General features: G+C 38.5%; 1 protein-coding gene across 1 annotated transcript in view; it reads left to right on the plus strand.

The window, feature by feature from the left end:
- The first annotated feature begins 5521 nt into the window (after window positions 1-5521).
- LOC117755036 (contactin-associated protein-like 5) overlaps window positions 5522-17172 on the plus strand; it is a 96304-nt gene continuing 84653 nt past the window's right edge. The window contains exon 1 of the mRNA XM_034574501.1: window positions 5522-5813. Within this exon, the coding sequence (XP_034430392.1) occupies window positions 5537-5813 (277 nt within the window). The 5' untranslated portion in view covers window positions 5522-5536. The remainder of the gene's footprint in view (window positions 5814-17172) is intronic.

The raw sequence follows: 17172 nt of genomic DNA on the forward strand, positions 1-17172 counted from the left end.
GAGCACGGTGGAGCATTTAGCAGCTAAGAGGCAGATATTTCCCTCAGGAGTTGAGGGAGATCACAATGCAGCTGAAAGGAGAGCGTTGAGTATTGGACACAAACGTGGCTCCGAATGAATCCCAACTCTGCTCTGCGTCAATAATCGACTGCTCGCCAACGCGTTTTCCATCTGAACTTTATAAAATTATAATTTGTCACTTTACAGCTTCTTTGGCGGCTCCACAGTGACACAGGTAATCAGTTAAAACAGGGTTTATGTAAAAGTAAAAAGATACAACAATAGCTCATGTAAGTACTTTGACAATGTCCTGACCACAGACTCTATATGGAGATTGATGGCTCCCTGAGAGCGAAGCCAAGCATCTCAATCTCCCCCGGCTGACTGGCTGAAGCATAAGTCATAAAACCTGCCTCTTCCATGTTGATGAACGGGACATGGACCAAACTAAACAAAATCAAAGTGCACGTTAAGAAAGCAGTAAATATACAACCAATAAATACAAGGCTAATAAAAACATTAACATAGAAGACGGGTTATGTCTTTGTTAGTGCGCAGAATGGATATTGCACTTAAAAAGTAGGTGGATATATGTCAACGTATTATGTTTATGAATTGGTAGTCTCGATACCATATCTCCGAGCCCTGATTGCTACATCACAGACTCTGGCTATGAATGAGATAGTGGCAGGAAGTGGAGACGTATTGCTCATCTTTACAAATATTTCATAGTACCAACAATGAAAAGTGCAATTACAATTATGATAAAGTTATAGAGGGCAATAAAGTAATAGAGGACAACGTAAAAATAGAATTGTTTCCAACGTTCTATCTTCCAATGAACCCAAGTACAGTAAACACACATTGTTTGTATAATTATTATTTGCCTGTAAACTGTAATCTCAGATTTTCCCATATTCAGCTGAACTGCATGTGCTCTGAATAATGACCCAAGGTTATGCTGCAGTTAACTGGCTCTAATTGGCAGGAAATGCACTACCTCTGTGTCCCTGTGTTTGTTTCAGGAACCTTCCTGTAACTTTCCAGTTCAATATATCCGTTCTGTTACAGGACGCTGGACTTGAATGTAAATGTATTTGCACACAGTTGACAAAACACACTAATTCCAGGAGATAAAAGAGAGCGGATTTATTTTCAGTGCGTACGTCTGGGGCTGTGACAAAATAAAGCTACAGAGGGTGAGTTTCTCTTTATACTTTTGATGTGATGTCTCTTTTCTTGTGTTCCTCACAATTACCATTATATTCACACATTAAACTACTGTATACCTTATCTTTTTTAAGTTTATGTTTTCAAAGATTTGTTTTTTTCCTTTCATTATAAAATACCACAAATCTGACGAGCGGTCTCGCACCAAAACAAAACTCTGCGTTTACTTGTGGAATGAAGTGACGTTGGTGGGGAAGCAGTAATATGTGTCAGAGCCGGAGGGAAAAGCAGCAGAAGAACAACACATGAAACTGAGCTTCTTCAAAAACTGCCTCCTCGTTTTTTTCTGATCTGTTCCTGTGTCTGTTACCACAAAGGAGCGATACATTATATACTGTACTTCATCTTAGTATATATATTCCTTCTTTACCTGCACCGGTACTGCAGTACAGCGTAGTTGTGTGTTGCAGCGTGAATTGTATATTGCACAACGTGTTGAATAATGCATCCTGTATCGGAGCTAATGTTAGTACATTTTTAATTTAATTTGAATGACTATGTGAATAATGCTTTGTAAACCTTGTACAACACGTTTTCCATACCTTTACTTCATGGTGGTAACTAGCCACATGAATTTTAAAAGAGTTTCTTCTGTGAGCAAAACTAGAATTAGTAGAATTAATGATTCTCCTCTCAAAAATGTATTTTATTATGATGCACTAAGCTGGCACCCCGGTGTGTGTGTGTGTGTGTGTGTATATGTACAAAATAACTCAATAATTTGACTTTAGAGTTTATCTCAACATGATTACATTTTGGTGCTTATTGGTCAAAGGTCAACAAATCTAGGGTCCGAAAAAACCTTTTCCAACATATAACCACATATAACCTGTCTCAGTTACAGAGACAATCTAAAGAGTATATTTATCAGACAATGGTTACCATCATATGACGTGATATAATTCATAATAATAATAATAATAATAATAAACGATTAATACTTTTAAAAATGCTGTTACAAAGTGCTTTACGTTTAAGTTGGTTTCAGGATTAAGACAAATAAAATGAGCAAATAAAATAATATTGATATAAAACATAAAAATTCAGCATTAAAACAATAACAGTAAAATAATAAACAAGATAAAACATGGAGTTTTTTAAAAAGCTATGTTCTGAAAAGGGATTTGAAAGATGTCACTAGCAATGTAATGAATAAGTCACAATGAAGTCAGAAATGACACCATGCATATTTCAAAAATTCTTTATCTGTGCCTCCTATAGGAGTATAAACATGTAGAAGACCTGAAGCTTATATAAATTGAAAAATAATTTATGATGATATGGTGAGAATGCAACATCCTGATTGAAAACATAAACTCATTTCATAAAATATAATAATTAGAGACTCAATTTAAAGCATATTTAGATGAATCGATCATTCATCATCGTCTTATAAATGAAAAGGTATTAGTACGATATAAAGAACTTAGCATTGAGTGATATATATTTAAAGTGTGTGCAGGGTATGGTTCACTGCTCCAACGCTTATCATTTATTTGATTTTATCTTTGATGTTTGACCTTTACTGTTCAGACTGATTCATGTGTCAGAGTCAAACATTTTCACATCTGTCTTCAGAAAGAAGAAAGTTTCATGTGCTCAACTTAAATATGACGTCAAAACCAATCACGGTGCGAAATGAAGCTAAACACATTGTGATATTGAAACTTGAAGCCGCCAACACACACACACACACACACACACACACGAGCAACCACCTATTTGGAGAATTTGGAGACGCCTTGTTTTCAGTGATTAAAGTGCAGAAATAAATTATCTGCATATTCACAGTCTGCTCACAGTTCAATGTGCAAAAGTAATTTTTAATTTTTAAGTGACTCAACTGTTATCAGACACATTTTATTATTCCAAGCTGCATATTTAAATGTCTCTTCAAGCATGTTTGAAGTGAATAAAATACGCCGCTGACATTTATAGTGAGAACAAAGACATTTTATCAACTCGCCATAACAACAAAAGTAACAAAGAGCATCAGCCTGTCGGACATCTACAGCATAAATTCAAAATCTACTTTAATGCTATTTCTGCAGTGAACACATTCTCCAAAGTGCTGCATTATGTGGACAGTGAAACCGAGAAAGACATTAGTCCGAAAAAAGGACTGAGTGACAACGCTGCAGCCTGTAGACGTCTCCACCAAAATAAAAGTGAAATACAAAGAATATGACACATCCTCAGACCCAGAAAATAAATGCAGTGTTTACTCAGAGGAAAAGATGACCATGTAATATGAGCAGTGAAACAGCCAGAGGGGAAAACCAGGAGAGAAACACATAAAGCTGCACAATGCACCACTTCTGCTTCCTCTGTTAATTTTTACTACGTCTATTGCTCTATGTCTTCCACTATTACCATCTCATTTATCCCTTCAACTATATCTCGTATATTTTTGTCCTATTTTACTGATCTGGTGCAACAGTTTAGCCGTTTGTCTCAATATTGTTTTAGTGACATGTAAAACATGGCGCTGAATGGTGGTAATCATTGGTCCCTCACTTTGGTCCAGACACATCCCAACATCTATACATGGTGTTACAGTATTAATATGATCGTATGACATGCAAATAATTTAAGAACAACCCTGAATATAAACATCATAAACAACACAAACATATCAAAATAAAAATAAACATGTTATATAAGAAGATAAGATAAGACTTCATTAATCCCAGAAGGAAATTCTTGTAATAAAATATTGGACATGATATTGCAATAAATTGAAAATATTACACATGATATTGAAATAAGTTAAAATATTTCATATGATATTGAATTAATTTGATGATTAACAAACAACAGGAGGAGTTATACAGTTGGATGGCCACAAAAAGAAAAGTCTTGGTGCTCCGGTCCTAGTCTATCACTGAAGGTGCTGTGGTGTGACACCAGTGTGGCCTGGGGTGAGCGGCATAAACAATCATATTCAAGTGTCCATAATTCTCATCTAGTCTCATTAAACTACCTCCTGCTGTTATTAGTGGTTCACACCTTTCTACAAACACTTCCCTCTGTGAACTTAACATATGTGTGATTCTTTTGTGCACACATTCATGTTCCCCAGAGGATGAATTACACTGAATTTGAAGATTTCTCTCAGTTTCTTCATGAGATAAAAAACTTCAATATAGTTCAACATGTCCTTTCCCCCATGAAGTTTTACAGATGTTTTGTGAAAAACCAATAACATTTCCTTCAGCTTCAGCCATACTTTGTGTTTAACGATAGTTTGTCATGATCACACACCAAACGATACAACTTATGAAGTGTAAATAATGGCTCTATTACATATATTCAGTTATAATAGATTAATAATGATACATTCTGGGTCATCAGGTTGTGGTAAACCTTTTCTCCAGCATTTAGTTTTTTCAGAGCTTTTCCAATGGACTGTTTCACCTTCAGGAAAAGGGCAGAACGTCCTCTGGACGGAAAACAGCTCTTTAACAATTATAGACATGACAGATTATCGTACAACCTTATATGTACTTTTATGAACTATTTCTTTTCGCTAACTGAGAAACCCATTGTCCCTTATTTGTGTCTTAATACGATTTATAAGAGCAAATTAATATGTATCATGCATGTAAGGCAATTTTGCACAACTTTGTTTCGGTAAATCATAGACAAACTAATGAATGAACTGTTATTAATGTAATTGATGAAAGCTCATAAAACCATACAATGCTTAACAAAAATGCACTAAAGTAAGATGGTTACTAAAGAGCAAAATAGGATTTCTATGTTGTTATTGCAAAAGGTGTCAGGACATTGCAATCCTGGAGGTGTATGGACACCAGTTAATCAGGTCTAACAAAGAGAAAGAGAATTTAACAAATATGATAAAGGAAAATATTAAACAAATATTACTTATGGATATTCATATATCTTATCTGGTTTTAAAATATACTATTATTTATGTTTTTGTAGTTAAGTCATGCTATTAAAGCCAATAACAAACCCATAAATACATTTGAAAATGAGATTAAAAACATTGCACATTTTCTTTTCTTTGCACAACACATGAGTAAAATGGCAAAACTCCCAGTGAGACGATGCTTCACACTGATCCACGAAAAGCTGCAGAGTATAGCTCACATATTGATTCATTATCCACCTGTCAGCGCCTTCACATACATAGGGCATGTGTGCATTTTATGTGATGTCGGTGTAAAGTTCACAGGAGCGCGTGCACATGTATGGAGCTGCAGCTGCTTCTCTCTGTAGATCGGCTGCTTGTGTGTTGCAGCGGCTGCATGTGCATCACCACAGTGCTCCTGTTCTTCCAATGAAGAGAGGGAGGGAGGGAGGGAGGAGGAGGAGGAGGAGGAGAGGGAGCAAGAGGCAGTGTCTCAGTCGGGGAGTGTCGTCGTGGAAGCGGGTTGCTCCTCCACATCCTTCTATGCCTCCGCGCCGGAGGAGCGAGGAGGAATATCCGCCCTGTCTCTGCCTCTCCGCGGACGCACGGATAAACCACATTACGCCTGGGAAGATGGTTTTTCTGCTGCATATGGTTTCCCTTTACACTCTGAGCGTCTTCAGCGGAGCCTCGGCCGCCTCTCACTGTGAGTATTTCGCCCCAGCTCACCTGTGAGCTCCTGTCTCCTGGCTCCGGACTGGAGGCTGCTGAGTTTTTACGCCTGGATGCTGCTGCTGCTGCTACTGCTGCTGCTGCTCCAGCTTCTTCCTCCCGCTGTTGCAGGAGCTGGAGGCTGAAGCGACTGTTTTGAGCAGATGTGCTGAAGTTCACTTGACAGGCTGTTTTTTCCCCCAGAGACGTGTTTGGTGGTTTGGGCAGAAGTTGATATTTCCCTCCTGGTTTTGCCTGGTGCGTAATGTGAAGGTCAAGCAAACAGGTCCGTTCCTCTTGGCGCACATGACAGGTGCAGCGCGCTCTGCAGCTCCGGCTCTGTCACGCACGCATGTTTCCATTTCTTCGTATGTTGTATTTGCAGGAGTCAGTGTTTGGACATGGTGAGGAGAAAGTGCTGAGTGGCCCCAGCTCCACTGTGCAGGGGGCTGCTGTCATACAGGACCCAGCACTCATACACACTCAGATGTAGTCTGATGGAGACGGTGCTTCTATGAACCGAGTTATTTTACATTTCATATCAAGCTGTTTTGAATCTGATTGCATTAACATGTGTGTTGATGTGTGTGGATTAGAAACACTATATTGTAAGAGCTTCTGCTTCGCCTGGCTTCTGAACAGTAAACTGAATCTTAAATACTGGACGACACAAACAATTGGAAGTCAGATCTTATGCTGTTTTATTTATATTATAGAGCAATTGATTAATGGATACGTCAAGGAAATGATCAGCAGATTAATTCATAGTGGTAACTAGTAGTGGTTATAATAAATTATGTAATCCTATTAAGTTGTTTGAGAAATTGTGTACAAACCATATGCATCAATATACGAATAATATGAATGAATATGTATATTTGCTATAGAACCTGATTTTAAACACACTGTCAGAATCAAAGGCAAATCCTATGGACATTTATATAGGAAAAATGTATTCAATTAACCAAATTTAATTACATTTTAAATTACAAAAACTCAACATACATGATCTCAAGGTATTCACACAGTAATATCTTACAATTGTATTATACAGTAATGCTATTTATTATTATTAATATTATTATTATTATTATTTTGTAATAGACTCCTTAGTGAGGTGTTTATGTGTCCACACTCATCAATAAGCTATAAATAAGATATATCATTTTCAAAATAACACCTGTCATTGTCTTAGTACGTTTCAACAAACCTAAACATTATACCTTAAATAAATGTAGGATTTATTGCAGCCATTTTGCTTTAGATGATATTAACTTTACTAGTAAGTGTTTGCAAAAGTGTCATAGTTACTAAGAAATACCTTTAAAGGTTTGTCCTGTTTTCTGTTATTCATCTTTATTTGTAGTATTTGTTCCATGGTTTTGACATCATCAGTGACATCACAGCAAGTACAGTTTAAAATTAAGACGGGAGGGGGGTGTCAGGGTTTGGTGTCTGGACAACTGTTCTTAGAGCACTCGACAGTGGGCACAGCACTTCCCAGGGTGCTCAGAAACACACCTGGCAATTGAAGTGCAGACGGAGAGAGATAGAGAGAGACACAGACAGAGAGAGAGAGTCAAAGAGACACGCAGAGAGAGACAAACAGACAGAGAGACAGAGAGACAGAGAGACAGACAGAGAGACAAACAGACAGAGAGACAGACAGACAGACAGACAGAGAGACAGACAGACAGACAGACAGAGAGACAGACAGACAGACAGACAGGCGTCACACAGTGATCTGTGGATTTATTAGCAGGATAGCAGCTGGGAGAATGTCGTAAACTGGGCGGCAGATCGGGGCTTTGGTTGTTGATTTTACAGTAAATGTCAGATTTCAGACAGAACACATCAATATACAGGGTCTGTTCGTTGCATCAGTGTCTGTGTACATGTATGTTTGTGTGTGTGTGTGTGTGTGTGTGTGTGTGTGTGCACGCACGCAGCCAAAGCACACATGGAGAACAATTGAAAAAAGAAAAAAGTGTTAATTAAAACACAACCTGCCTCCATCACAAGTAGAGACAGGAGACATAGAGCAGTGATATACGAGCTCAGGCTGTGAACAGGTTTTGTCTCCAGACCAGGATGGTATAATTTCACCTTTTTTTATCAGCTTTTTATATGTCACCTGTTTCTGAGTAACACTCACCCAAGGTGCTCGTTTCTCTTCACCTTAAAAACAAAAAGATTTAATATGAATTGTTTTAATTTATTTAAATTGAATTTCTTTGACATTACCCACATGGACACAACAAAAAACAACTATATATATATATATATATGAAGCAAACAAACTAAATAAAGCAAAAATAACAATTAATATTGAAATTAGACAGAAAGTAGCCGTAGCTCAACAAAAACTCAAGATTAAGTTTCCTTTATAATCATGGACAAATCTCCACTTTCACACTTGGCAAATCATCAACTGTACACAAAGATCGACGACTCGTCGACCTATACTGCAGCTAACCACCAGGGGGCGGTTATGATTCTTTATCTTTATTTTGTGATTAGTACATTGTAAAGTATTTCAATATTGTAGTATTTTTTTTTTTTTACATTGACCTGTATTAAACAGGTTATCTATATCAAAATGTGTGATTAGATGTTTTTTTTAGTTCGGTCCCTGTCCCATGTGCTAACATGGAGGAGGTTTAGGACCTATGAGCCAGCCAGCAGTGGGCGATCCAGATGTTTTGGCATCACATTTAAGGCGCTGTCATCTTTATTTACCGTCTGTGTGGCGGATCATTTCTACTCAGGACAATCATGTTCTCCAGAGGATAAACTTTATCATTTCGCACTAAATCCACTTTCAGGCCTAAAGAAATATTATTTTTGACACATCTTTACACAACTTTTTACCAATTTACAATTTTTATTTAAAAATCCGATGATGTGTTTTCTGATTTTTGGTAAACACATTCTATCATGCTCCCTGGAGGATGCCCCTACCTTTATAAATAACACAAACCATCTGTTCATTTCAAGCAACATTTTAGTATCTCCGGATGTGTTGTTAATTTTTTTCCTGGTATCATTAAACCAATACACCAGAGGCATGACACCACTTGATCTGTTTGTCTGCTCTCTGAGGGCAAGTGTGACACCGGGCTTGTGTTAGGGTTTAAGCACTTTATGTTAAGGTGAGGAACTGAGCTAAACTGACAGCTGCATTACTCATTTATGACAGTCCCGTGGTTCTCAGATGTGTGCTGTGATCAGGGCTGACGTGCCGCGCAGAGACGGAGCACTGCGATGCTTCTGGAGGTCAAAAAGCTGCTCTCATATTTATCGCTCAGGAACAAAGGGATGGGTGGGGAGCGGGGCAGAGTCGTGTGTCATGGTTGTTTTGTGTGGCCTTTTTCAGGTGGCGGGTGCTCTTCCCCTCATGGAGCCTTTCGCACTTTGTTTGGCTTCACCAAGGGACAGTGACGCATTGTCGGTGATGTCAGCGCTTAGCCGGTCATCGATCAGCAGCAGTTACTTGATGCTGTGTCACTAAATGACAGTAAAACTACATTTTCTCGCTTTCTAAATAGTTTAATACAGTAAAATATACTCTGTTAAAGGGCTGATGGGCAATAAAACAACACTGAGGTGCTAAACTCAGTCGTTGAACTTCAGAGGAACATGAACGTGACATTTATCGTGATAATTAGGGATATCGGGAGATATTTTGGTCATATCTACTCTGCAGGGAACTTCAGTAATCCATATAAACAGCTTCTGTATGTGAATATGTAGAATCTTTAAACAAGGGACCAGATTTAGTGGACGCTTCTGGTCCCTGCTTCGGCGAATCACGATTGAGCCGGCTTTGGTTGCCCATAGGTAAAGCAAGAGAGGTGGAGCACTTTAAATGGAATTCATCAGGCTTTTTTAATTTAGCTGTATTCACATGAAGGTAACTTTTATTGGAGTTTAGCGTGAATGTCGTCTGGACCTAAAACACCATTCATAAAGTATCACTGTTTGTGTTTTGTGTGGAGGAACATTTGACCCAAATTTGCTGCCGTTGTACCCAGAAGCGAAATTCATCGTCAGACAACAGCAGATGGACTGAGAGATTGTTTTGACATTAGCCTCATACTCATTCTGGCGAGTTCCACCCTGTTATGGATTTACACGACGTGGGCTTGAGATTCTGCTCCATGTTTACTCGACACATCATTCCTGCAGATTTGTCAGCTGCACGTTCACGCTGCCAATCTCCCACATCTCGGAGGTGATTGTGTTGACTGACGAGGCCACTGAAGTTCACGGAGCTCACGTTCATGGTCATGTTCATGACACCAGTTAGAGACAATGTTTGCTTTATGACACGGAGCATGATCGTGCTGGAAGGAGCTGTTGGACGATGATGATTACAATATCAAAGAACTATGCTTATAGGGTTTAAATATATGATCAATAACATGTACATTACAACAGTATTAAGTAATTCAGAGCTCGACGATACGGACATACGTTTATTAAGATAAACATTTTCATATCAGCTGATATCGATAATTAGCACAATACATTTTGCATTATTATTTCTTTTAGATTTAACGACAGTGGTTTTTGTTTTAAACTTTTCTTTATGAACAGAGAGTGAGGAACATTTGCTAAACATTTTACAAATCAGAGGCAGAAAATTATACCTCCTCACTTGGATTTATATACATTTAACTTGAAATTGAAATACTATTCTCACCCAGCTCTAAAGTGAATTTGATAACTTTTACCGTGACAAGAAGAGTGAGGCATGACATTAATTTGACCACAGTTACCCAGTGAAGTTTAGTTACTGAAGACATTTTGAGGTGAGCTTCTTTTGTTGGTTGTCAGGATCAGGATGGAGGACTGGTGTCAGATTTGTCTTGGTGCACTCAGCACGAAGCTCAGCTCACCTTATCTTAGCTCGGCTCGGTGTTTGGGCCGGAGGCTGCATATGTATATCCTCAGATGTAGACGTATACACCTTTTTTTGTAAACTCCAAGTTTGTCCTGTTTATTTTTGTTTTCACTGGCCACTGGTAAATCTGCAAATACTTAATCTGTTGAAATATATACATTTCAATTTGAATTTCCTTTCATGTAACTGTATAGCAGAATGTTGTTTACAAACATACAAAGGTGAATGGATGGAATAAACATAGGCTCATAGAACAGAGCCACTTCAGTGGAGAAGAATATATCCTGTACAGTTGAAAGCAGTCTAGATACTAAAGCTGGATCATTTATAAATTACCCAAAAAGCAATGGGATTTATGTTGTTCCCATTCAGAAAAGACCTTCAGGATCTAGTCACCCAAATTTGCTTGTCATTCAAAATTACACTATATGATGTCTGACTTTATAGTGATGATATCATTTCCCCCTTATGATCATAAAGTATTTTTCAAACGATATAAGCTTCAAGGTTTTGTCTATAATCCTAAAGGTTGCAGAGATAACTGGAAAAATGCAGTTTTGAACTATGCAGGACGTCATTATGTGATTTCTTTGTTCTCATCTCACTTATGCAATGACATCATGTGATGGGAAATCGTTTTTTTTAATCTATACAAGCTTCAGATTGTCTCTAGTGCCTATTTTTGTGGACTTTGACCATTGAACTTTTACAAATCAGCTTTAAGAGCTAATCATGTGGCGTATTCCTACCATGTTTGTGCTTTTGAGCTATTTTGTTCGAACACACTCCCGTACCCACACATGGAAGAAAACAATCCTGTTTCCAGCCGAGCCATCGAAAAGATACAAATAATGAAAACAAGATATGAAGAAACATCTCCTTTGATATAAAAACTTTACAAAAATGACAACTGAAACTGTTCAAAAGAGAAAACGAAAAAACTAATGTACAATTTGTTTTCAATATATTTTACAATTACATTCATTTTTCATATATTTGTTACTTTCACCACAATGTTCTTTCAAGGCAGCGTTTCCTGCTATGAGAGGAAACCCAAGGCTTCCATTAGCCGATAGGACCCTTTCACTACGGGTTGGAGGAATATTGCTACAATTACAGTGATTTCTTCACAGCAGGTAGAGGCCGCTGCACCAGACATTCATCTTTTATGAGCTTGAATCTGTTCCCCGTGTGGCAATGCACCGCCCACATATATTTACTTAAAATTTTCCCTGCTTCAAGTCTGCTCAGCAGGCGGATACTTCACAACTAATTATTCCCCATCTGAAGCACCTAGAACGTGCTTGAGCCGGGCTGGCATTCAGCATAATGACAGGAGTGATGGTGTGTGTATGTGTGTGTGTGTGCGAAGGAGGCGATGCAGCTGCAGGTTCACTCATTGCAGATTCATTCATTGCTAATGAATGTGGAGCAGGCAGTGGAGGAACACCTTCCGCTGTACATATTCAAGGCGTGATGAATTTATCAGAAGGTAAATGAGGCAGAACACCAGGGTGTGACAGGTGCGCCGGCACTTTTCCTCATGTTTAAACATACAATAAACTTATTTTGAGACTCCATTTACACCTGGCATAAAAATGGGTTTCACAACCAGATCATAGCTGCATATGATTTCATCCTGATTACATTTAAATACACCTCCTCTTAATACGTGTCCCCCGCGTCCACAAGCAGATCCAATTAAGATCTGATCACATCCTCCTTCTCATTTGCCCAGAAAACAACAGGCAACTAGAAGGGCACATGGAGAGCGTGTACCTCCACCAAGGTTAGCAGCTCATCTCGCCATGTTAAACAAAAATAAATCCTGGATCTGCTCCAAACTTTAATCGTCTCAGTAGTTTTTGAGTAATCCTGCTCACAGAAAATGAAAGATGAAAAAAAGTAACCTTCTTGGTGCAGGAAAAAAGATAGAAGACGACGGAAGCCATACATGAAGCTTTTATTTTGTGTTATTATGTTATTTACAGTGGCCCCGGAGCAGCAATCACAACAACAGATCACAAAACACAACGACAAAGATGAAAACACAACAACAAATCGCGTTTTCTCAGTATTTTAAAGTGGGTCCGTCCAATCAGCAGCGAGACTTGTTGGTACCTTTTCCATCAGAAGTTATTGCTGATGTGTTTTGTGATTTGTCGTTGTGTTTTTCTCATTTGCTATTGTATTTTGTAAGTTGACGTTCTAATTTACTTTTCAGGGCCACTGTCTTTGTTTCTTGCCTTTCGAAGCAGACAATTTAACTGTCAAGTTTTGGAAGTGTGCTTTTGTTTGGTTTCATCTTCACTACGTCCACAAATGTCTTTAAAAACGTCCATAGCTGAGGACTGAGGATAGGACTTTTGTTTACTGGCTACGCTGCAGCGCTGTCATGTGTATGTGATGTGCGCCACGTGTTTTGCCCCCTGTAGTTGTTGTATATGGATTGGATTGGACTTGGTGGTTGAAGGTTAATTTTAGACGAAACCAACTGGAATGAAATGGGCAGCTCAAAGATCTAAAGACGCTGTTTTGAAACATTGCACGACATATGACAATATAATGACAGTTTATAGAGAAATAATATCTGATTATGTCACGAGGATTACCCTCCTCTTAATTCTGATCCCATGTGAGCTTTTTGTACAAAAACAATTTTACAGATATGTTTCAGATGTTGGCTGAAGTTCGGCATTAAATCTATTCATCCTTTTTTTGAATTTGTTATGTTGCAGTTTTGTCTGTCAACTGAAATAATGTACTCTCAAAATTCATCTAAAACTGAAACTAACTGCAGTAGAACTGGTACTCTATGTAAATATATACAGTATGTTCATGTTTTACCAGCATCACTATTGCCTGAATTCTCTTTGGTTTTGTTCTGGGATTATTTCATGTGAAAAACCGACCAGGTAACATCACAATTAATTAATTTTCAAAGCTGACGATGCATAAAGCAGCACCGCTGCAAATGACTCTGTGTTTACAGATTTTTGGTTAAAAGGAGCAAATGCAGCATTTCTGTGCTCCGTGCATGATCTCTGAGTGACTGCAGCTCTGCGGAGACATGAAGTGGAGAGAGTCGCAGTTTGAGTTTTACCTCCCTGAGATCAGTTTGTTCCTTCTTATCTTGGATTTTCTTTGCCGTGATACACAGACGGATGCTGCTGTCTTCACTCTGTCGTTTCAGGGTTTTTTATGCATTGACTGAGAGCATGGAATGTCGGTGGTAAAGTGATTCACTCCACTTGTACTGTCAGTATAGTATCACGACATGTGTATCATAATGTATAAAAGATGCATTATAACAATATAAGGATTAGATAGGATTCTCTGATTTAATATAATCCTAATCTCGATGTAGAGATTATGCAGAACAGGATCTTAGGACCGTAAACGTCTGGTTTCCTTTTTTCAGTTTGACCAATCACGTTTGAGGAGGGTTTGATTGGTGCTGAGAGCAAAAGTGTTGAAACACATTGACCGAAATGCATTAGCTTTTTCATTTATCTGCATTGATATATAGATGGGAAATAAAACAATATCAATAATTACCGTGATATCATTTCTGCAACCGTTACTCAGGAGCAGAAGTCAGTTTTAAAACATAAAAGAAATAATAATGTGACATTCATCCTGATAATTATCAGTATCTTGATATATTATGTGGAGAGCTAAAGAAGCCGAACATTTTGGCTCTTTGAAGGAATCGGCTATCTGCTTTTTAACATATCTGCATTCATATGCGTATAGTTGTTGGTGGAGATGATGCCAAAATGTTGTCTGGACCTAAAACATTAACAAAAAGTATCACTGTTGGTGTTTCCTGTGATTTAAGAAACAAGTCAGACTATAAACGGTGAACAGAAGATACAGTATATCCACCATCTTCAAAGGAAGCCCCAAAATATTGGTTGTTGTCCCCAGAGGCTAATTCACCAACAGAAGATGGACGATGGCCTCCAAGATTGAGCCAATCAGTCAGTCAATTCAATACCTGATAAACATGTCTCTCTAATATACAGTACATTTCCATTATTATTGATGTCCTTCAGAGATACATGGAATGAAGAGACCATTATAATAATTTCTAAACATATTTTGACATGAAGAATTCAGCCTTCAGAGGCTTTATACCGACGTCAGCTGCAGGCTCAGTGCACAGGGAGAAAAAAAGATGCTTGTTGATCGTAACGAGTCAGAGGAAAATACAATGGATACATGATATAAGACTATTTGGAGGAATAATTTCTGCCTGATCTCTCGGGAGCAGACAAAATCTATTGTGATGAATATGGCGCCAGTGAAGGCCTTTCCATTTCCAGCTGCATTGGTCACACAGCGACGCTGCACCGATTCCCAATCTATAGAGTGCAATGAATATGCTCCAAATAGCCGTGGAGTCTGAAAGTTTCATCCTCTATTTATTTTCTGTGTTACTGGCAGAGGGTTTGAAAGGATTATCAACACCCACTTTCTATCGACTGTGCCAATAAGATGGATGAAATAATCAGCGAGGGACGGGTACAGTGATGAAAAATGAGACCAACAAAAAACAGAAAGACCCTGTTTGAACATTCAGGCTCCAGAATGAACAAACTCGGCTTTAAATCAGGAGGAGAAAAAAAAAACTGCAGAGGTCTGCTTGTTGCCGGCTGGATCTCACATTCTGTATATCACAGGTTATTATTGTAATTACTACTGTGTGATTATCTGAGGAGCAGGCACGGGTCTGGATTTTCACACTCGGTGATTTGATATTGATTATGTTGTTTTCAAATGGAACAGAAAAAAAACGACCAAAAAATCAGGGGGTGCTTTTTTTCACAGGATCAGCATTCGGAGAAAATGAAGCGGCTCTCGATGCAGTGTGACTACGATGCAGTGTTTAATTTAGAAAACAGAAAAGAGTCACTTTTATAACACGTACAGCAGCGTCTCTAATAAAAGCAGCACACTGCAGCAGAGAGAACATAAAAACCAAACACCCGTGGGCTGTTCACTGGTCTAAATATGAACGCTTCAGAAATCGATGCATTTCAGTTTAGTTCAGTGTATTTCCTGAGGACACGCGTTGAGTTATTGGCCACAATCACAATCCGATACTTAAAAATTTAAACTTAACGTTGAAATAACAACTTTAGTCTTCTGAGCTGAGACTGATATGGCTTCAACTTTAAAAATGTCTTTCGCTTCTCCTCTTCCCAAACTCCAAACCCGACTGTGCCTCCAGGTTTCGTAGCGATTTTTGTTGTTGGTTGTTTTGGCTGTACTCGCCCAGAAACCCCTTTTACTCAGGTTTTCATAGAAACACTTTTTGTCGGACTGCAAATTCTCTGGACATCCATGGCCATTTTTATGTTGTGTCCCCTCGGTCGGACGTAACAGACCCACTGCGTTCTTCCTGAGCCTGATCCAATACTGAAGGGGCTGATTCAAATCTACGAAGGATTCAATTATTGACATGACACAAATGAAAGTTTTAACGGGTAGCACGCAGCTCCGGAAACTGAATCCACTGGAGAGAAGATGTATCTCCGCCGGAGTTGTTTGAGCTGCAGAAGTGTTTGTTCAGAGAGATGCTTATTTTACCTCATGAACAATCTTCAGCCTGGCACAAACACCAAAGAGCAGACAGACCCAACGATGGCAAGGTTTTAATTATGGCTCCTCAAAGTGTTTGCGTTATCTGCTGCTGATCTCCCACCTGTTTGTCATGTTAGCCACAGAAAACCAACGAATGAGCAGCTCTTTGCTAATAAGGGAGGAAGGTAGACGGCTCTGTTACAGCTGCATTCACACAGTATTGACAGAACGGGACGAAAACGCACCTAATTAGTGCTAACCATCTACAATGAGAATTAGCTTCTTTTGTTTAAGTTCTGTTTGTGTGGCAGTTCATTATCCAGTGGAATAAACAAACTGTATGTAACAGAGTTAGAAATGTACATTTATAGTAAATATCCTGTAAAAATAGCTGAATAATTTTGTATTGCTGTTAATATTGGATGCTAGTATTGGTTTGTTAGCCAATGATTATCTATTGTTCATTACCACACTATGTCACACTGAATAATTTTATAAATGTTCATATTTCCTTTTAAATATTAATATATCCATAAATTGCACTGGTATATTTCTGTTTGTGTAGTATTCTCTCTATTTACTTTTCCCAATATTTTTAAACCGTCTTCTAAATCTCAGGGAGTGCCGCCGCGTTTCCGTTGTGTTGCTGCCTGCAGCGGTTCAATGACAATAAAGAATCTTGAATTTTATTTTTGATGTAACTGCCAGTGGTATTGCATGCACAGCCACATTCGTGCCAGCTGTTTGTTGACATGTCTGCAGCTGGAGATATCGTCAGCGTCAGAAACTCCAGATATCTCCGCCGCGGAATTACAAGCCCGAGGCTAATGTGAACACTTTCTCCCACTTGGTTGCTCAT

Source organism: Hippoglossus hippoglossus, chromosome 21, assembly GCF_009819705.1.
Source record: "Hippoglossus hippoglossus isolate fHipHip1 chromosome 21, fHipHip1.pri, whole genome shotgun sequence".
In the NCBI taxonomy this organism is placed as follows: domain Eukaryota; kingdom Metazoa; phylum Chordata; class Actinopteri; order Pleuronectiformes; family Pleuronectidae; genus Hippoglossus; species Hippoglossus hippoglossus.